General features: G+C 28.2%; 1 protein-coding gene across 1 annotated transcript in view; it reads left to right on the forward strand.

Annotated features, from left to right (window-relative positions):
- Window positions 1-23,622, forward strand: part of LOC142326298 (ecto-NOX disulfide-thiol exchanger 2-like) — an 83,667-nt gene that overhangs the window by 58,890 nt on the left and 1,155 nt on the right. The window contains exons 10-13 of the mRNA XM_075368671.1: window positions 4,999-5,105; window positions 19,191-19,322; window positions 20,665-20,805; window positions 22,124-22,343. Of these exons, the coding sequence (XP_075224786.1) occupies window positions 4,999-5,105; window positions 19,191-19,322; window positions 20,665-20,805; window positions 22,124-22,343 (600 nt within the window). The remainder of the gene's footprint in view (window positions 1-4,998; window positions 5,106-19,190; window positions 19,323-20,664; window positions 20,806-22,123; window positions 22,344-23,622) is intronic.

The raw sequence follows: 23,622 nt of genomic DNA on the forward strand, positions 1-23,622 counted from the left end.
CTGATGACAGCAGTGTTTTTTCACTTGATAAAGTTGTACAGGGAAAATCTGTTTTACTGATGTGTTTTTAAACAGGCTGCCTGGAATCTTATCTAAAATGTTATACATTTGTATTTTTGTATGCTTATAGTTTCTTCTTATGCTTATAGCGAGTTAATTAATTTCAATCTGCAATTATCAGCTGAGGGTGTAACACTTTATAACTATACAGCTTATGCAATATTCTGCATAAATAATTGCATTGTCAATTGTTTATAAAGTTATTTCCTTATTTTAATTGTTTCATTGTACCAATATTTTTCTAATGTTGGAAAAATTATAGAAGTGTGTTCATTGTTAATTAAGTTCAGTCTTTTTTTTTTGCCTATACTTTGTTAATTTCAGAAAAAAAAAAACATTTTTTTGTAATTTTCCTTACAAGGCAATGAAAAAATTATAAGACATGAAGTTAGATGAGTTGAGAAATTGAGTGAGAACTGTCAAGTTGTTGTGTTTTGAAAAACTTGTATTTTCAGGGCGGTCTAGGTAGGGATGGTGTCTTGTAAAGGATCCACTCATTGCTCCTCTACATGTTGGGTTATTTTTTTCTTTTCCCACTATATTGCACCTCTAAATGTCCTGAAGAAACAAAATATTGTTTATGGTTTTCAACATGATCTTTACATTTGGTTGGGTTGTCTTTTAGGTGATGAATGTGTTGTTTTCTAATGTCTTGATGCATGTTTTTCTTCTGAATAATAACTGTAGCAGTAGGTCTCATCCAGATGAAAATTTTTTACAGTTTTTCAAGGTAAATTATCCCAATTCATAATGATGAGTAGCTGTTCTTTCACACAGCTTATAGGCTATCTGATAGGAGGCTGCTTTTGGATCAACATAAGAACTGTGTTTTTTGTTTGGTGGTAGTTCAGTAAACCTAATTGATTGAAGTGCTGCACAATAAACCTAATGACTGGAGTCAAGGTCTATAAAAGTTTCCATTAAAAGGTTTCTGGTAATAACTTTAGAAACAAACTGTAAGTCATTTTGAACTTATCTCCCAAATTGTGATAAACATTCAAACAATTATATTTTTCATTCTTATCAATCAATGAATAAATTTTATATAAAACATGTTTGATTTTCAAATATTCTACTATTAATTATTCAAATATAATAAATGTATTATTCAGATATTCTATTATTAAATATCTTGATAAGGCAAATTGGTCATTTCAAAAATCTAATGATTGGTTCAGCTGTCTTTATTGATTTTGTTGTGAAAGTATTCAAGAAAATTGTCAATTCTACTGGTTGGAGTGGGCTAGATCCTTTTTTTGTTTTCAAATTACTTTCATGTTTCCTTGTTACTTAAAGCTTTTTGAAGCATTAAAGTAGTTCCAGATATGTCAAATTAGCTTATGGCAAACTGTGTTATTTGCAGTTTGTATATCCCTTTTGAGTACACATTTACTTAATTAAATTAGTTGAGTTTGACAAAATTAAATAGCAATGATCTATCTATTAATTATTCAAATATAATAAATGTATTATTCAGATATTCTATTATTAAATATCTTGATAAGGCAAATTGGTCATTTCAAAAATCTAATGATTGGTTCAGCTGTCTTTATTGATTTTGTTGTGAAAGTATTCAAGAAAATTGTCAATTCTACTGGTTGGAGTGGGCTAGATCCTTTTTTTGTTTTCAAATTACTTTCATGTTTCCTTGTTACTTAAAGCTTTTTGAAGCATTAAAGTAGTTCCAGATATGTCAAATTAGCTTATGGCAAACTGTGTTATTTGCAGTTTGTATATCCCTTTTGAGTACACATTTACTTAATTAAATTAGTTGAGTTTGACAAAATTAAATAGCAATGATCTATCTGGGTTGATAGGTGGGTTGACCAATCCATAGACTTTATCTCTTAGTTAAGTCACTGTTTTAAACTTTGGTGAAGTTTTACTTGTAGGATTGAATTTTATGCACATTTTGGCCTATGGATGCTGATCTGCAATAGTATATTGAACATGGCTAAGAAGCAATGAGAAAATACATAACTCTCGTTTTTTCACAGTAAGCATGGCATGGGATATGTTATTCTCGAGAATTATGTGAGTTTTTGTAGTGACATGTGATTTATAATGCTTTCATTTATTTTGGTTAACAAATAGGCATTCTCAAACATTCAATAGACTTTGTAGTGGGAAAAACAAAATTTGGCAATTAATGGTTAGCATGCTGGCTTTTGATCAGCTGATATCAAACTTCATTACTGGCGAGGGTCTGGCACTTGTTAAAAGTGTGTGCATGTATCACATCTTAATGAAAAAAACCTAAATAGATCATTTTTCAACCTTCTGAAAGTTCTATTACATTTTTCCTTCAGTTGATGTGATTCCTATCATAAGTCTTCCCTATCCTCTTTGCAAAGTATCTTGTGCCTCAAGATTTTTTCCTGTTATTGAATAGCTGTTACTTTTTATTTTATTATTTTTCTGTGTTTTGAAATTTATCCTTCGTTTAGGACTCTTATTTATTAAATCGTTAATATAATAATTTCTTCTTAATATTATTAAAGTGTGAAAAATCTAGTTTTTTTTTTTTTAATTTCATAGTTATCTAGTTGTGACAATTTATAAAAGGCATAAATTAAAATTTGAACAAATAGTTTTTTCTTATTTATATGGAATGAAGTATTATGAGAAAATTGTGTATTTGCATGATGGAACATTGCTTATGGAATTGGAATGATAGTTAGTACTTAGATACTTAGTACCTCTAGAACTTTTGAGGTAATTTGTAATATACATTTTTAATAATAAGTTAACCAAAGTTTGTAGTTAGGTAAGTAAAGTTATTTTTTGTGATTGTAATAATTTTATTACTGAATAATGTACTAGCAGTACTAATCAATACTGAATGATCAGTATTAATCAGTAGTACTACTACTACAGTAGTAGTATTAATCGGTGTTTCTTTTTCATAGATTAGGTGTAAAAGATAATAAATTAGCAAATTAATATATTTTTTTAAATTGATAATTTGAACTAGAATTGTAAATTCAAAAAAAAAACAAACAAATTAATCTTTAATTTATTTTGGTTATGTTTAATGCTTTTGTATGCTTTGGTTGTCCTAAGAAAAAGTTACATGGTCTGATGTAGTAGGTATGAGGAAGCTGTGCTTGCATCCAAAGTTCATTTCTACAAATATGCAGATTAAAAATGCTCGGGGAACATCTTACAATTATTTTTTTTTGTATTGTTGTTTAATCATTAGCTGTTTACTCTAATTACAAATTAAAATACTTGAAATACGTTACCTTTGTTGAAGGTGACATAAAAAGCAATGGATTTCAAATATAATTTTTATCACTTTGCATGAAAGGTAAGTAAGTATTTGGTTTAAATTTATATATTAAGAAAGATTCTGTGCAATTAAAATAGAAATATTATAAAAGACATTGGCTTTTGAGGCTTGTTGCAATGTTAGTGATGTATTGTTTAGCATTAAAGGAACTAATTTTTTCATTATCAGAGAAATAAGATAGTTATTGATGTGTTTTATTTTTGGTTATAATTATGATTATTAATTTTTTATATTGTAATGTAATTCCTTAGAGTTATTAATTTGTTAAATTAAACATTTTTTATCTATTTTTTAAACTTTATGAAATTTTTAAGTAAAGATGTTTGTGTAATTTGATTTAGGTTATGCTTTTCATTACTTTTCGTAATTTTAATCTTTTATTGTATTTACCTACTGTAATATGAGGTATCATTCCTAGTAAAAAAATCTAATGATTATCTTAGTCCTAAAAACATTATTTTAAATATTTTACATTTTTGAGTAAATATTTTATTCTTAAGGATAAGATGGAATAAAATTAATTATAAGAATTGTTAGAGCTTATGAATAGGAAGTAGAAAAAATGGCTTAATATTGAAATTTTTGTCTATTTATCATAAGTAAGATAACCAGCCATAAGCTGTTGCCATCCAAGAAGATGCTTTTATTTTTCAGTTTTGATTTATTTTTAATGGGATAATGGTAAGAAGTGTCACAGGGCTTGAGGAAACCTGCATCCCTTTCTTGTATGAGCTAAATTTGCTGGCTAATTTATCATATTGAGCAACAAGTTGCACATAGAATAATTTCTTCTTCAAGGCATAGAAACAAGCAGAGGCTAATGTTCGGTCGTAATAAAGGGATTGGTATAAAGGTGTGGGTAATTTATCCTGTTGGGTTTAGGATTGACTACAGTTTTGACTAAATGGACAAATAGTTGCTGAAAAAGTTATATTATTAAAAATTTTTAAGAAGAAAAATTACCCAAAAAGAGAGACTCAAAATTAATTGCAGACATATTTATTATATCGATAACTATCTGTTTCTCTGGTTTATTAAGTTAATTATTAACCTTTGTTAATTAATATGGTAAGGTAATAAATTATATTTATTGTATTTAAAGTAAAAGCTCATCTCAGCTCTAATTTCTTATGTCAAGACATATAAAGGTTGCTTTGATGATATTAACAACATTGCTCAAGAACTTACAATTAATTGTGGGGTAGGTGCCATAAAAATATTTAAATTAAAAGAAACAACTTTGAATTTAACTTTTTATTTAATAAAATTTTCAGAAATAAATAGTTCTGCAAAATTTTTATCTTTACTAAAATCTGTTGATGTGAATGTCACAAAAATTGAATTCTATTTGTATTGAAAAGCTGCAAATGTATTATTTGATTTATTTTTTTACGGGATTTTATGTTTATACTGAATGTTGATAAATTTTTTATGAGCGAGTTCTTAGTATGATAATGCAAAAGAACATAAAGGTTTTTGAGCATAATGGTAGTAATTTAAATATTTAGTAAATAACAAAAGACAAGTTCAGTCTCTAGTCTCTCTTTCTCTCTCATTCTGTCAATCTCTCTCTCTCTCTCTCTCTTTCTCTCTCATGTAATGTACATGTTTGTCAATGTTAACTGAATATGAATCTCTCTCCAAAGTCAGTCAGATAGAGCGTGTGTTCATCTCTGCATCGCACAAGAAGGTTTGGGATCATTTCACGAAACCACAGCGAAAGAACATCGAGATGTGGAAGAAACAAGCTACGGTAGGTGTACACCTATCTGTCATGCCAATCACATGTGATATTTTTTTATTATAATTGTCATTATTGTTAATATTATTACTTCTATTTTAACTTTTTTTTTTTGCGTAATTGATTAAATTAGAACATTTGTGCATTTTACATTTATTAGTTTTTAAAGCTGACATTCATCCATATATTCAGTTATGTTATTATTTGTTTAGTGTAGTGAAGACAGAGCTATAAATTTAAAAATATTTTACATTTTCATAATTTAAAAATTTTATTGTTGATTTTTATTATGAACTTCATAAATTAGGGTTAGATAGTTAACTATGTTTTTACAAATAAATATTTTTCCAATAAATTTTCTCTGTATAAAATTTTTAAGGTGACTGGTTTTGATGCTAGACCTTTAGCATCTATCCTTATTTCATATAAGTTTGTTTTTAAGTTGAGATATTTTAAGCGCTGTGGATCTATTATCTTGTAATAAGTTTGTTACCTTAATGAAGACCTAATTTTTAATTATTATAAAAAAAAGCATTTTTTTATATGCTTAACTGACATTTCCTGGTAAGAGTAGTAACATCTCTGACTTTCATCCAGTTTTAAATCTGTGTTAGGCTTGGCTTTATTTACTTGCTATAAAAAATGTATTTCTTCATTAGCAACAACTGCAGTCGATTGGAGGTACCCTTAATTTAACTTATGAATATATTAATAAAGGGAAAGGGGCAATTCGATTTCTTTTTTTAATTACATTGACGTTTGGCATTAATAGGTGAAATATTTTCAGAATGTTACATTGACTAGAAATTCATTGGATAATTAAGACTGCTTTAGTGAATTTTATTTTTTTCAATTGAAAAATTTCAAGGATTGAAATTTGTATTGGCGTATTTAAAATTATCACATTATAATAGATAGTGTTCAAGATATTAAACAACATTTCATATAAACTGATGTTTCTGAAGTATATGGAGTAAATCTGTAAGAAAAGGATTTACAGTAAAGCCGAAATGTTAATCAGAGCTATGCTTATGCTGTAAGTCTGCAAAGTTACTGTTAGATACAGAAAATGTTATATATAATTATAATTAAGTTCGCTATTTTTTTATTTCAACTTTAGTAACAAAAAGTTGTTTTTACCATTGTTGTCTTCAGGAATAATTATTTTGCTCTATAGTGTAAGTGAATTTTTGCTTCATCAAATTCAGCCTAGCAATTTTCATAATCCTTTTAAAACTTCTTGTAACTGACAGTCACTTGACTACAGCCTTCCAGTAATTCACTTGCAGTCTGTGAATGACACACCAGCTTTCATCGCATCACAGAACAAGTTAACTCAAATTTAAGTAAAGAATTGTTGAAAAAGCAAAAAGATAGATATGAGCACATCCAGCCTTCTTATCTACAGACCTTAGGACAAAGGTTAATAATGAATACATTTATTTTTTTGAATATGCACATTTTTTAGGATCCTCTTTTTAGTCATTTATATAGAAATATTTGTATGAATGTCAGTTTTTGTTCATATGAATATTATTTAATATTGGTTTTTAATTACAGTAACATAACAATTGTGGCTTTGATTTATTTAATAAAAATGTAATTTTCCCATTAGATTATAACTATACAAAAACACATACTTTGTTTTAAAGTACTAAGCATTTTCCTGTCTTTACTTTCTGTATTGTGTGGATATCTTCGTATATCTTTTGTTTTTATATATAATTCTTCTAATGTAGTTTCTGTGTCATTTATATTGCCTTTTATAGTTATTTTTAGTTTTACTGGTTTTTTTTTCTAAAGAACTTTATCACAGTAATTTCATAACAAAATTTTTTGTAGAGGCATGCTTATTTTAAGGCACTTTTTTTATAAAGATGACATTGTGCATGTGTTTGGTTTGTTGTAGTATTTGAAAATAGAATTATTACAGTATTATATTATCTGTTAGCTTAAAACTTTCTTTCTTGTGTATATATTTTCACAACTTCGAGTTGGTTATGGTATTTTTCTTTTTATTATTTTTTTTTTAATGGAATGAATTTTAATATATTGTCTGTATTGTGATGGTAATACACGTAAGTTAGTAATATTTCCTTTGATGAAGATGATGATTACGTCTTTCTCCAGATAGAGTTCAGCAAAGGATATGTGCTAATTATGGTTATGATTTATGGACACATCCATAAATATTTAATTTTTTAAAATGTTGGTACTGATTTTATATTCTCTTTATATTTTAATTTTTAAGAAAATCATAGATTAGTTTTATTTATTTAATATTGTAGATATAACTTAACTATAATTTGAATTTTCTGTATTGATTTTTATTTTAATTTGAATATACTTTGAAAGAGCTAGTTGATTTCTTTGACTACAAAAATTAGTTGATTTGTGTATTAAAAAAACACTTCATTCAGAAGAAGCAATTATTGTATTATAAAAAATATGTAAATAACAATTAAAAACAATAATAACTAAAAATAAAAATACGTTTTTGAAACCAAACACCACGAAAATAAAAATTTCTTAGAGATATGTAGTTTAATAATATTATAAGTACTTCTTTTAACAAATCAGATTCCTGCTGCAGTTTGTTACTGTTTAATTATATCGGTATTATTTTTATTAGCTATAAGAGTTATATTTGTTTGTATTGCTTATAATTTTAATTTAAACCACACGATAGTTAGGAAGATGATGGTTTTTTCTTTCTGTTTAATTTCTTTTAAGAAGTAAAAATAGCTCTGTAGTTTTTTCAAAATTTTCTTGAGCAACAGGACATTACTCCGTAAATGTTGTTATATGGGTATAGAAAGTCACTTGTCGATAGTATTGTGTGTTGGCTTTAAGTAATAATAAATAGCTATATCATTCATTTTGTCATATCCCTGATAGTATATGAAAGTTTTAATTTTTATGATTTCCATTAACCTGCAGTTTGTGTAATGTGAATGTAGATATAGAGGTCAATTGCTGTTAAAAATGCTGGTTTCAATTAATACATATTTTTTTACATTTCATATCATCTTCAGAAAACCTACAATGTGTAAAATGTATAGTAGTTTTAAATAACCATCCCTGTGCAACCTGGTAGTTAAAATATCTGGACTATCTCTGAGAGTAACATCGTGAAAGTTAAAGGCGTGAGTGAACTAAGGATGAATGTCAGTAACCAAAGTCATATTTAAGAAACCAATTCTCATAGATTGCTGAAGATAAGCAATTATGTGGAGCATTTCCCCTGAATATTGTTTGCATTTATTATTAGAGGCAGATTACCATAGCAGTTCATCACTTAAATTGTGGTTACCATAACAGTCTTTCTTAAAGTAAAAGACAGATTGAGCCTTTTATCCTTTTATAATATTCCATGCAAACTGTTAAAATTATCATCTTTTATTTCTTTAGCCCTTCATTATTCATTTTATTTCTCAGCAAACACGCAGTTTGCTGAGAACCATCTTAGGTTTATGTCGCTTTGTATTGTGGTTCTAGGTCTCCATAACTATCATGTGCTATATATAAATTTTTTTTTTTGTTGACATCATAAAACAAATTTGGTCAAAATGCATACTTTTTTGTTCATAACTTAATAATTTAGATTTATTTTATTTTATTTTTAATTCTGGGATTTAATGTACATGTTTGAAAAGACATGAAACCAAATTTATTAAAATGTTCTGATATTGCTTCTGGATAACTATTATCTGATGGGTAAGTTTTATGTTTTATTTTGAATGAGCCATCTATAGTATTGAAGTTGTCTTGTTAAAAACAAATTTTCAAAGTTCGTGCAATACTCTGAATTCAAGAGATTTTTTTGTTTTGTATTATTGTATGGATAAAGGGATATTGTTACTATTTTCCACAATTTAAAAAAAAAAATTAAAAACAGAATTTATATACACTTTATTTATGTTAGTTCGTATATAAAATTATTATTTTATATACATGCAGTAAATGCATTGAAATATTCTCTTTTTAATGATATAAATAATTTTAATCAGCCTTTCATCTCGGGTTTGAATCTCGATCAGATGTGCATTTTTCATTTGCTGCAAAATATTCTCATACAGAGCTTCAAGGCTATATTTTTTTCCTTTTAAGTGCAGTTTATTTTATTAATTTTTTTCCTTTTCAGTGCAGTTTATTTTATTAATTTTTTTTCCTTTTCAGTGCAGTTTATTTTATTTAAATTTAAAAAAAAAATTTTATTTTAAATCTTTAGTTTTGAAATTTTGTCAAAACAGAAGTGTGGGCAGGCGTTTGAAACAGACTGGTCATAAGAAAAAGTACATTCTTCTGAAAACAAAACAAAACTGTTGTTTGCATGTGAATCACTGCTTGCAACTATTCTATTGTTTAAAAAAAAAATCCAAGTCAGAGCCTCTGATCAAAAGTTAATGCCCAGACAAACATAAAAAAATACTATATATTTATATTTACACGAGCTGAATTGATGATAACCTCCTTTTTGAAGTCTGTTAAAAATGACAATTATTTTGTGTATTGTATGTTGTGTATCACAAATCATCATTTGCTGCACAAATCAATCGTATAATATTGCTGTTATTGATGAATCTTGAGAAGCTACTACATACAGAAAACACCAAATGTTGTAATTCCAATTATCAATTGTGGTAGTCTTTTACATGCAGTAAAATTAATTAACTAAAGGGTTAACTAAGGGTTACTCTGGCTAGTAATGTTTGCCCCATTAGATACCTGTCAATGACAGTCTTGTAAATGGAACTATGGGTACAATCAAGAAATTCAAATGCCCAGCTCTTAGGAGAGACCAGTTAGAAGATGGAAAGCAGCCAGATGCTGTTTTAATTCAGTTTGATGACATAGGTAATCATGTGAAAAATGCAGATTGGTGTAATTGTACCTGCCAACTTTTCAAGGAACTAATAGGATATGGGGTTATAATTTTAAAAGGATTAACGGAACTTTAAGTTGGAACATGACTGTATGTAAATTTCAAAGCACTACATAAATTTCAAAGCACTGCACCCAATAAAGACAGAAATGTTTTTTTATGTTTTTCCAAAAGGCCAGAGGCCAATTGCCAATTGTATGTTCTCTAAATCAAGTAAAGAGCTTAGATCTTTGAAGGTTTAGTTTTATGTGATTTGCAGAATAACAAAGTACTGAATAAATCACAAGATGACAAATCACTGACAGTGATTCAGAGTTACAAGTCGGCCTATTACTGAATTTCTTAGCTGAAAAAAAGTTGTTCCTCTACTGAATAGAAACTGTGTATATTTGTGCTTTAATAATGCATGTTTTTCACAAAATACTGGTATATTAGTTATACTGGTATAGAATTTTGCTATCCACCTTAGTCTTTCTTATTGTTTATGATAATACTTCAATGACAATAGTTAAACTTTTTTTTTTTAGAGCAGTGGTTTGCAAGCTTTTTTTTTTACATACCACTCATGTGAATTACTGATCATAGCATACTACTGAAATATTAATGTATAATATGTCATTAGGTGAGAGATAAAAAAATATACAGTATGCGAGGTCTGTAAATAAAGTAATGAGTTTGTTTTTTTGGCAGCCAAAGTGGCAACACTGTAAAGTTACTAGTAAACATGTGGTTATATGAACAGCTAATTTATATTAGGTATTAATATTTTTAGTTTATTGTTGCCACAGGAGATGTAATCAAACTTTTTGTGAAAACGAGTTTTTGTTGCGAGTCACAAAATAGAGTGTTACTAATTATGTGCAATGTTATGCAGTCAAGTTTTGTGTTAAACTCTGTGAGAATGATACTGAAGCCTTTTCAAAATTGAAAAGGGCGTATGGAGATGATGCTCTGTCATGAGCCCAAATTTTTAGGTGGTTTGAAGCATTTTCAGATGGCCGGGAATCAGTTACAGACGGTCCACGCTCTGACAGTAATGTCAAAAAGTGACAACAGTGTTGAGCGAATCAGAGTCTTGATATGGTATGACTGGTGATTAATTGTCAGAATGATTGCAGAACAATTGAATTTCAACCATACCACAGTCCATCAAATTTTGACAAATGAATTGGACATGAAAAAAGTTTGTGTAAAATTGGTTTCAAAAAACCTCACTGTTAGAACAGAAAAACAACGGAAGTGTGCCACGATCTTCTAGGGCGAATTGAAACTGATTGATCCTACATTATTACGTGATGAATCTTGGATATTTGAGTACAACCCAGAAAATGCCAGAGCAAGGAGTGGCACACTTCAAACTCACCACATGTCAAAAAAGCTAAAATGAGCAAATCAAAACCATCCTAATTTGTTTCTTCGATAGTAATGGCATTGTCCATAAGGAATTTTTGCCTACAGGACAGACTGTAAATCAATATGTTTACCGACAAATTCTTGAAAGACTGTGGATAAGAGCTTCCTGCGTGAGACCAGCCATCAAAGACAAATGGATGCTGGATCATGACAATTTACCTTGTCACACTGCACTCTCAATTAATGAGTTTTTGGTAAAGAAAACATTCCTGTAGTTCAACCTTCTTATTCACCTGACTTGAGTCCCTGCGACTTTCTCCTTTTCTGACTTTAAAAAACCCCTGAAAGGACACAATTTTGAAACAGTAGAAAACATAAAAAAATTGTAACTGACCATCTGAAGAGTATTCTGGTTTACGAGTTCTAACAATACCATGAAGGGTGGGAAAACCGTTTGAAGCGCTGTGTGGCTTCCCAAGGGAATTATTTTACAAGGTGAGTCCATGTATAATTGGATTGTAAATAAAAACTTTTTCTGAACCAGTCTCATTACTTTATTTATAGACCTTGTATATTTATGGTATTTGCATCTAGTATTTACAAATATATTTATATCTCAGAATGGTTAAATAATAAAACAGCACAATTTTTTTTTTACAAAGCTTTTTATTTTTAAAAAAAAATCATGTATTACTATTCTTTTATTTATTATAAATTTTTTAATAGTTTTTTACAAAAATATTTATTTACTTTACAAAGAAATTTAACATTTTACATTTACTTATTAAAATATTTTTCAAGACTAAAAATCCAGTGAGAATATGATGCATGCAGTGTTTTAAATCCATCTACAAATGTGTTAGTCTTTCTTTGCTATATGGATTAGGCTTTATATGCTTTTCCCACATAATATTTGTATTATAATATTTGTAAGTATTAATTTGAAGTTATTAACATATGTTGTTACTGCTATTTTATAATATTACTATTATTGTTTATTAAATTATTTTATGTTATAATTACCTGTGTTGCTCATAGGTACAAAAAAATAAAACAAAAATTCATCTGCCCAATTCATTTTCTGGAGAGCACCCAATACTTGATTACTGTTCATATTTGTTAATTGGTATAAAAAAGGATAATATGGATGCATTATGCACAGGTTACTAGAAGGTTCTCCTGCTCCTGCCATGCTTATGAGTTAGCCTCACTAAAAAGTAAATAGCCCACTACTACTATTGTATCAATTATTTATTAACTTGCAGTTAATAAATAGCTTATTCTTAATTTACTATAGTGGACTTTTACGTTGAATTAATTACTGAAAAAAGTGTTTATAATTATGCTATGTATCTTTGTTCTCATAAAGGTACAGACTTTCCACAGTCATTATAATATTTTTGTTCGATTCTAATTATGTAGCATATATAGATGAACAAATAAAATTTTTTCCTTCTATTGTTGGTATATATTTCAGATTATCTGCAGTTAAAAACATTAATTATTATTGACAAAAAATTTTTTTTAAAAATGTTTTTGTGCAATTGTTGCTACAATAGGTACAAGGGTGAAATTTAAAAAAAAATATTTTTCAAATTTTCATTGGGGCTACAGGTTCCTTCCTTCTTTTCCTGTGATAACGGTATTTATTTCTAACTACATCAGAATGATAATAATTTGTTTTAATGGTATATTAGTTTGTGTAAATTAGATATCTGCGCTGATGCACTGACTGTGATTAAAAAATAAATAAAATAAAATAAAAAAGTAGTAGTACTTTCCTGGTATTGTTATTTATTCTTATATAGTAGAAAAATAATGATACATGATAAACATTACCTAAGATTTCTTGTATGGGATGGGGGTAATTTATGATTTATTGTAAAATTATTATATGTTAAATAATCCAAAAATGTAAAATTCAAAAAATTTGTATTTTTTCTGCTCCCACATCTCCAAAGTCACCTTCCAAGATTTTTTTTTTGATTTTTCTACAGTTATTATGTTAAATGGAAAAAACTAAAAAAACTCTGCTGAAAAATGTACAATAGATATTTATTTTTTGGGGCTGGGGAGTGAAGTTTGATGAAATTTTATTGTAATATTAAAAGTTAATTGTTTAGATTTTTAATATTAAATAAAACATAAATAAACCAAAAGAGGTTTTAAAAATTACAAATATTTTTAAACTTTGATATCTCCTCCATTTTTTTTTTAGAATCACTTGCTATACTGCTATGCCTAGGAAAACATAAAAAATAGGAAATTTGGGGAAGGGAGAATTTTGGGGGCAAATGCTTTTAAAAATGGGGAGATAAGCATGCACACATGTTGTACTGGCTTAATATAAAGTGGGGTTATGTTTGCATAATTTTTAAAAATTTTATCCCGAAAAACTACCCCCCTTCTGAAGATATTGACCCCAAATTTTACCACCAAACTGTCCCATATATATCTGATGTCTCTGTACAAAATCTCATCTATCAACTTTCCAATAAAAAATTATTAAGCTTTAAACAGTCAATAAACGTGCATACTCATATAATACAAGAATATGAGCATTATCCCAATTTTTTTTTGGGTCTGGGTTGTAATGTCGAGAAATGCAAGAAAACCGATACACCATTTTTGTTTTTGAGCTGTGATGCCAGGAAAGTAAAATTAAAAAGATATAAAATGATACAACTCAGTTAGCGGTAAATGATATTTTGAAAAAAACAAAATTGTAGTTGGTGTACATAATTTTTTCAAACTGAAAATTAAAGTGGTATACAAGTGGATTCTTGAATAAAAGTGCTTCAGAGGATGATTTCAAATAAATATTTTTTAAATGGTTCTCTTATAATAGCATTGCACAAGTATTTAACAAAACTATATAATTTAATGTAATCATGAAAACATAATAAAAATAATTAGATTTTATATCATGAGACTGATTTTAGGAAGCGATTTGAAATGGTTACTGAAAGGGAGCAAAATAGAAAAAAAATGAAGATCTTATTGAAATGTGTCCTAGCAGAATAAGATTGTTTAAATTCCTACTTCTTCCTCCTCTACCAATCCACCATATCCTACAAACTGTGTGATAGTGATCCATTATGTTTGTACAAAACCTGCAGAACAAACGCCTGAAGCATGTTTAGGTAGTTGGTAGCCATTATTATTTTTCTCTGCAAAGAAAATGTCTTACAAGAAGGTCCTGTAGGAAAAATGTATCTATAACTGAATCTACTGAAACTTAATGTTCTCAGAAACTGTCTCTATACTCTCAGGTATTATAGTCAAGACAATTCAAGCAGCTGTTTATGTAGAAAGTTGCCATCTGTGAAAATGGTTTTTTAGTTTTCATCACCTGTCTTGCCTAGCATATCAGATGAGTTAAATTTTGTGTCTTGGATGAAGTTTGCATGTGTGTAATTGTAATCTTTTCCACATAACTTAATGTGCAATGGAATTAGGAATATTTAGATTTGTAATGTGGAAAATGACTGGGTGTCTTTGGGCTCCTAATGCGACTGTCAATTACTCTATGTACATCTATCTAAACTTATGCTGAATAGTAACAACAGAGATGGATTCAGTGATCAATAAGAAAAATTGCACTTGTCTTGCACAGTGTTGTCAGATGACAATATTGCTGAAATGTATATTGATATTGCCAAAAAATGATTTCCCTAGTATTACAGTTGTTAAATACTATGATTTTTTTTTTTAGTAACTATATAATGTACATTAAGATGACTGTATGCTTCTATAGATTACACAGTAATAGATATAGCTATACTAGTTTCAGCTGTAACTGTGTTACATTATAGAATACAGAATTCTGTTTTTTGCCTTGGCTGCTGATTTAAACAACAAAGAACAACTATCAGATTAACATCATTACTTTATTTTTTTCTGGTGTAAAATAAATTATAATTGTATATAAAAATAGGGTACTGTTTACAGTATTTTTAACATACACACACGCACACACACACCACATACATACATACATATATATAAAAATATAAATAAAAGTGTTGTGTGTGTGCGTGCATGCGCATGCACAGAAAAAAGTGAGTGTCTCACTCTTTTCTCTATAAAATCCCACTATATTTCTTCCGTTATAATATTTATATTCAATAGATTTGTTAGTGTAATTTAATCAAAATTGTCTGCAATGTGAGGTTCTTCTAGTAAGCTGATGCAGTTTTATCTCATCATTAGTGTTTATTTTTTTCATGATATAACATTGTAATCATCACCATTTCTTTGACTGATAGTTTAATAATATATTTATTCCCATGACCATATATTAGGTTAGTTCATACTAATTTTTAGGTATTTTTATATTCTTTATTATTAGTTAAAAGTTACGGATTTATTTTAATATTAACAGTAGTTAAATTTACAAATTATGACTTATAGTTATTTTTAATTATTATGACATTATATAAATTGTCAGGTATTTTCTTGTTAATATATAATAAATATGTATATTTAGTAACAAAATGTTTTGTGTAGAATTTTTACATAAGATTAAAAAGGAGTTTTCAATCTTATATGATTTTTGCAATTATTGATTCCATTCTTTGTTATCTTGTTCATGATAGATCAATATCTAGTAGATCACAGAGAATTATATTCTATAATAGTATAGTTTAAAATTTTTTATTTATATCTAGTGTATTGGTGTTTTTTTGTTTACATAAAGGTAAGTTTTTGTACATAGCTGAATATTAATTACTTATAATAATGTTGCAACAGTGAAATTAATCTTCACTTATTTATTCGTTAAGAGAGCTAATGCACTACTACTTGTGTAAGGTGTTCTATTTACATCAAAATGTTTGTATGACTAAATTAAAATGGAAAGTCGTAAGTATGAAATACATGAGATTTTGGACAAAGGTTTGTAATAAGTGATATTTTAATTTAAAAATAATTTTAATAATAGAGATTATAAAATTGTCTGCTGCTGGATATGAAAAACATGTCTGCTAGGAAGATGACAGTGGAAGTTATAGTTCTAGAAAAAAGGGTTTAAGTTAAAAATTGTTTTAAAAGAATTACATTTCAGTTAAAATATTCAACATGAAAATATATTTTATTTATTAGTTCAGGGGTTTTGAAATTCTATTAGTAATAGTATTAAGTAAATAAAGGATTAAGTTGTAGTATTTACTTTTTTTTTCTTTACTCATGATTAATGGCAAGTTATTAAATAATTCACTATATAGTCTTGATCTTGTGTACTTTGTCATCCTCCAGATTCTGGTAACAGTATTGGTTTGTTTTTATGAAGGAAAGTTGTAGATGAATGATGCCTGATTGTATTCAAATTCTGATCTGATTTATGATCTTGAGGATCTTTTCAGCAAGACAAAAGCAATCTCTCTTCAGATGGTAAAAAACAATGGTAGAGGTACTGGGGGATCAATTAGTGTTAGCTTTCTGGGTTCCAGATTACATTTCAATCTTGGTTTGATTTTTTTAATGGTCTGTTTTTCTATTCACCTCATACCTTAATAAAATATGGATTTGAAGCAATTACTAGGTCATAATAATAGTAAAATTAACCATTGCCAGAAGAAATGTTAATTTTAAAGTATAATAAAACCAAGTAGATAAACATAAGAGAAGGAAATATAATGGTGGAAAATAAAGCAGAAATATAAATGTAGCAGAAAGATTCCAGAAATAAGTAAAAAACTTTTTAAAATGTTTTTATGGAATGCAGTATTTTATGGTAGCACAGGGGGGCAGTAATAAATGCTAGAAGAAAAATTTTAACAGGAGAATGTTTAAAAGTAGAAGTTTGATGTAAAAGAGTTAAAACAGAATTACAACAAGCAGAAATATAAATGTAGCAGAAAGATTCCAGAAATAAGTAAAAAACTTTTTAAAATGTTTTTTATGGAATGCAGTATTTTATGGTAGCACAGGGGGGCAGTAATAAATGCTAGAAGAAAAATTTTAACAGGAGAATTTTTAAAAGTAGAAGTTTGATGTAAAAGAGTTAAAACAGAATTACAACATCATTAAGGTATCCAATGTCATTATTTAGTATGTCAATAAATGCATTGAATTTTCAGCAGTGCACTTAAAAAATTAGCAGCAGTAATTTCTACTAGCTTTTAACATAAAACTTTTGAATGATCCATAACTTTTAAAATAATAAGTTTATTTTGTATGAGACCCATTATCTTTTTCATTTGCTGGTTGGGATATGTTGTTGGAATCATTATCTTCTGATACTGTAATTGCTGCAGGATTTGAGTTTAAAACTTAAGTAAAGTATTTATTAAATAAGGAGTTCATAGCTCATTTTAAAACTATTTCAAATATCTAATTTTTCAGCTTCCAGAATCTTCTTCTTGATATGGTTCTTATGCGACATCTAAACAGAAAATAACCTTAATAATACATTTCATAATAATAAAATATTCTACCAATACTGAATGCATACTTTATTTTATTAAAATTGATGTAGGAAGTTACTTAGTTTACTACTTTCTAGTTTTTAAATATGCATACAAAATTTTTATTTATTAGTTGTAATATACATACAAAAATATAACTAAAATTCTCAATATCAAACTTTTGGAAATTTTTTGTTTGAAATTACATTGCAAGATAGCGGGGCATCTAGTGAAAGTTTATCAAATACAGTGATATTCAGTAAACTTGTTTATTAATTAATTGGCTCTATGGCTGCTGGCATTTTGTCCTTACTTCACAGCCTTCAAATTCCAGTACAGTATTTCCTGAAGTACTTTTGCAGCATCTGGAACACAACCAGGAGAAACAGTCTAAACCTGCTGGGTTGGTCTAGTGGTGAACACGTCTTTCCAAATAAATGATTTGGAAGTCGAGAGTTCAAGCGTTCAAGTCCTAGTAAAGGCAGTTACTTATATATGGATTTGAGTACTAGATTGTGGATACCGGTGTCTTTGGTGATTGGGATTCAATTAATCACACATCTCAGGAATGGTAGAACTGAGACTGTACAAGACCACAGTTCATTTACACTTGTACATATCATCCTCTGAAGTAATACCTGAACTGTAATTCCCAGATGCTAAACAGGAAAAAAAAAAGGTGAAACAGTCTGGTTGGTAAGGGATGCCATTCACAATCTTACCCAAGATTTTCAGTTATCGCTTCAATTTATAATCATATATTACTTTTATACTTTTTAGCACCATAAATAGCGATTTTTTTTTTTTTACCATCTTTTTCCCTTTATCGTCTTGAAGATAAGTTGAAAAGTTTTGGCTGATATGGCCAGCTTTCTTGTGTACTAGACTAAACTTTGTACACCTCATTGAGTTTACTCTGTTTGGTTAAAGGTGTTTGTTTAATTTTGTGTTTTTAATATTATTTTTAAATTTTATTTTTCCAAAATTACCTAATAGTTGGTGCGTGTGAATATGTGTTTTACACACGTAGTTTTCTGTTTTACATTAATGTTGTATAGGTATATTTATGATTTGTAAAGTTAAAAATAAAATCTATTAAAATGAGAAAATATTTTTTTTTTTTTCAGGACGCACATAAAGGTATGTAAATGTCACTAAAAAGTACTAACATTATTTCATCAAAATATATTTTCTCATTTTATAGATTTTTTTTTACATTAACATTACCTTTATATGCTTCTTGAAAAAAAAATACATTGTGCAAACATAACGTAAGGTGTACATTAAAAATTTGCCAATATTCTTTATATTTCTTTTGTCCTTTACTGAATTATTAAATCATTTAGATTGTTAAAATCTATTTTGTCACATTATCTATAGTTTGTTTTATTTTTAATCTTTTTTTTTTTTTATATGTGGCTATTATTAATCAGAGTTTGGAATCTTTTACAGGAGATAAAACAGATTGAGTTAGAAGAGAATCTTAATGCTGGTTTAGATGAGGAAATGGAAGTATCTGATGCTGAAGAAGAAACACCACGAAAGAAAACTAAAAAAGAAAATGATAGTGTTGTTTCGCTTAAAGTAAGTATTATGTAGTATAGTATTGTATAAAGTAACTATTGTTTGAAAATTATGGTACAGCTAATGCATGAGGTTAATGAAAAGTAATAGTGACAACAGATTTTTTTAATAATGTTCTTTATTCTAGAGAAATAGGTCCTGTGTATATGTGACTTTACTTACTAGATGCATTCTATCTTTCAAGAGCACAGATCTGTGATAGGCCATACTAACATATCTTAATGGTGTATGTGTGTGTGGGGGTGGGTGTGGGTATGTGTATGTGTATGTGTGTGTGTATGTGTGATTCTAGATACCATTCTTTATTAATCCCAAATTTAATTATCTGGATGAGTGGATTGGATGAATAAAGAAATTATGCTGCAGTTCCTACAATATTAATCAGACAGCAAAATCTGGAATGAGTTTATACAAGTAGTATTGCTCTAAAATAGCAGAGGAATACACTTCAAAACTATTAAAAAAAGGAAATAACAGTTTTTAAGCATGTGTAGCAAGATTGCTTCTCTATTTTCATGTTAGTACTACAGAATAACTTTCACACGTTACAAGTATGTATAATAGACATATTTTTAAAAACATTAAAAGAATAATAAAAGCATTTTTTAATTCTTTTAATACGTTTAAGAAACCTTTTATTAATCCTCTTAATGAATTTAACGTAATTTAACTTTTCTTATGAGATCACTTAATCTTCCCAGATGTTTAGGCCTACAATATTTATAACTCTGAACATGGTATTTGACGTGAATACAGTTACTTAAGGAAAACAAAAAAAAAAAGAGTGAAAATGTTCCAGATCAAGAAGAAAGAGTACAACAGGAGAGGAAAATTTATTGTATCATTCAGCAGATTGATGATATTAATATTTACTCTTATTTTTTGCCTTTGAAGATTAGTTAAGATAAACAACAAATCAGTGTGCTCTTGGAAGACTTATTTTTTAGAGCTTACTGTTGAGAATTTATGCATAGTTTAGCCTATTTGTAGATTTACATCTTTCTTAGTTTGTTGTAAGGCTAATATTAAATATTATTCATAAAACACAAACTTTGTTGAAACAAAGAAAGTTTGTTTTCATGTATATTTAGCTTTTAATTGATTTTTAGTATAACTTAGAAGAGTGATGTAACTATATTATACATTTTTAGCAGGATAAGCAGTTTTCTATTTAAGTTTTATTTTATTTGAAAATAAAATATTATTTTGAGAATTTCCTACTGTTACTTCGTGGTTTTGAAAAAATTCTACAAAATCTAAGTTTAGAGTGACTTAATAACTGGAAGTCCTTACTAATAGTAGTCTCTGTTATAAAAGTGTTTAGGAATATGTGTTGTTTCAGGAAGAAAACGACAGTCTTCGATGTCAATTGGAAGCTTATAAGAATGAAGTGGATCTTGTGAGATCTGATCTTAGAGCTGAAATTGATCAAAAAGAAAAACAGTTAAAATTAGTACAACAAACATTACAAGGAATGCAACAGGTGAATAGTGTTTATTTGAGTAATATTTGTGTGGTGTATAGTATTTTTTACTTTGCAATATTGACCATTGGAGTGAACTGTACTTTTTGTTTTTTGCAAATTTTTTTTGTAACTTATCATAAATGTAAAACATTTTTATTTTTAAAAATGTTTTTTAATATCTTTCTTAATAACTTACTTTGCAGCAAAATTGACTAAGTGGGGTTAGAAAGGGTAAGTGCCTGGGCAGTGTTAGGGGCAGGTAAGTTGCAGGTGGCTCTGTTCTGTCAGTGACTATGTTTCAGTAGCTAACATGGTTTGGGCCACATTGTGGCTCTGCCATGTGCCTGCATTTTGCAAACAGCCGATCTGTGATCACGATGCAAAGAGCTTTTGGTCTTGGGTTAGGCAGGTGGAGGAACTGGTAGCACACTAAGTGTGCTACCAGTTCTAATGGACATTGGTGGTTCTAGTGGACATGCATTTGCATGTCCATTAGAACACCAGAAATTGGAGACATGGGGATGTTGCATGGTCACCCAATTTGAGCATTTGTTTAAACAAAAGGTGTTTAAACATTGCCCTCACACCCTACCAGAACTAAGGGAATGCATTATTGAAAAGGTAACGCTATACCCCGCATTATGTATGAATGACCTGTACAAAGCTTTAGACATCATCTCCAGCAGTGTGTTGCAGCTAACACTCACTATCTTGGACAATATTTTCAAAACTTAATGGTCATTATATGGTATGTATTGCTAATTTAGAAAATAAAAACATGTTTTCTTTACATACCCCATTATTTTTTTATAACTACTCATAACTGTTTAATCAGCTGCCGCAACTTGTATTACTGAAGATGTAGAGTTTTTCTAACTAATTATATGGCTCTGACCAGTGCCCCTGTCAACATCAGTGATGTAGTATAATCAATACTAACACTCATATCAATGTAATTATGAAACCCTTTAATTTTTAGTCAAATAATATAGATCTGGTTAATGTTTGTTTGTCAAATTTAGTATGGTTAATTGTGTTATTAAATGTATATAGCTTAGGTGTATTGAAATTAGGTGTACAGTTATACAAAGGTTACTAGGAAAGGTTTACAATATGATGGAATAGATCATCACAGGCAGTTACATGTTAGTGCATGTTTAGTCAGGTTCCAACCTGCACTGTAATTCTATCATTTGCTTTTTAGTTGTGTTTTTGAATGTCATCATAGCTGAAAACTGAATACTGGAAATTTTGCTCTACTCTCTTGCACATGTTTTGTATTAATGTTTAGTAATATTTATTTTATTTAATTATAACAAATATATTTTGCTTTTAGCAATTAATTGAATCTAAAAAACGACAAACAGAAGATGAACTTAAAGTTGCAGAATTACAAGCACGACTGGAAAAAGAAAAAGGGTATAAAAAAGAAGAAAAAGTGGATGGTGATGATGATGTGACTTATATGGGTGAAAGTGGAGACATAGGTGATTCATTGTGTGGTCCTTCTGAAAGGAAATTGATGTACCTGTCCGAGAAAGATGCTAAACTTATAGGTAAACTTTCAATTTTTCATTATGTTAATATTATATATTCATAGTAAAAAGGGCAGGAAATATTTACTAAACTTTACATAAAAACAAACAAATGACAAAAAAACAAATGTTTTTATAGTTTTTCAGATATATTGATAATATGTAATTACTTTTACAGTTTATTATTTTTTAAAGTTATTTATAATGTGGTAGTCATTCATTAATATATCATGTCCAGTTGTAGAAGTTATTGATTGATGTCTATTACATAATCAACTAATTAATTTTTCACATTGTTAGAAATTAATGTAGATAATATTTGAGTGTGTATTAACTAAATAACGTAATCATTTAACTAAACATGCATTTTATGGATATTTTTAACTGTAACATGTTTCGCTGTAATATTACGCAGTCTAGTATTGCATCCAATGCATTTTGCCCCAATATTACGCATTCTGTCATGCCACCAGATTCTACACTCTAGCAACTGCAATTTGTACTAAATTGTTTTTTTCTCTATAATTGTTATTACACAATGAATAATAATAATGTCTGTAAGGAACAAAATGTTTCTTATTCTTTCTATTTTTACACCAGGTGTTTGTGCAATGTGTGAATTGTTTTTTTTTAGGTTGTAATTATGTTGAAATTTTTCTACTGGTATCATAAAGTGTAATACATGCAGTTAAAGTTTAAAAGCACGATCGTCTGTCAGTTAACAAAATAATCCACACAGGGGTTATTAATCATCAACATAAACTGGTTAAAGGATTAATTGAACATGTAATATATAGATAAGTTATTCAGATAATAAAATTCGGATGTGTATTCTGAGCAGGCCAGTAACAAATTATTTTGCTTCTATCATTCTCACCTTAACCACATGATAATAATGTGTAGAATCTTACAAAGATGAACAAGACATATATAATTTTTATTAGTTGTAGAAAAGTACTTGATCCATTTAAGTGAGTTAAAGTTATATTTAACTGTATAATTATTAGTAGTACCTTGAAATATTTTGTAATTTTTCATTTTAATATTATAATATTTCATATTTAATATTATTAATAATTTTCATTTTTATATTATAATATTCATTTTAATATCATTTTAACATTATTTTTCTGCCAAATCAGATTTCTTAATTCTATATTTTCAGTTTGTTTACATGATTTGAAAACTAAGCATTTCCAGATCCTAGTTTGTGATGTCCTGAGATTCATTCAGTTACTTAGTGAAATTTTCAACAAGATCAGCAGGCAAAGGTGGTACTTGATCTTTAATGAAACCCCAC

The sequence above is a fragment of the Lycorma delicatula genome, chromosome 6 (genome assembly GCF_047948215.1).
Source record: "Lycorma delicatula isolate Av1 chromosome 6, ASM4794821v1, whole genome shotgun sequence".
In the NCBI taxonomy this organism is placed as follows: Eukaryota; Metazoa; Arthropoda; class Insecta; order Hemiptera; family Fulgoridae; genus Lycorma; species Lycorma delicatula.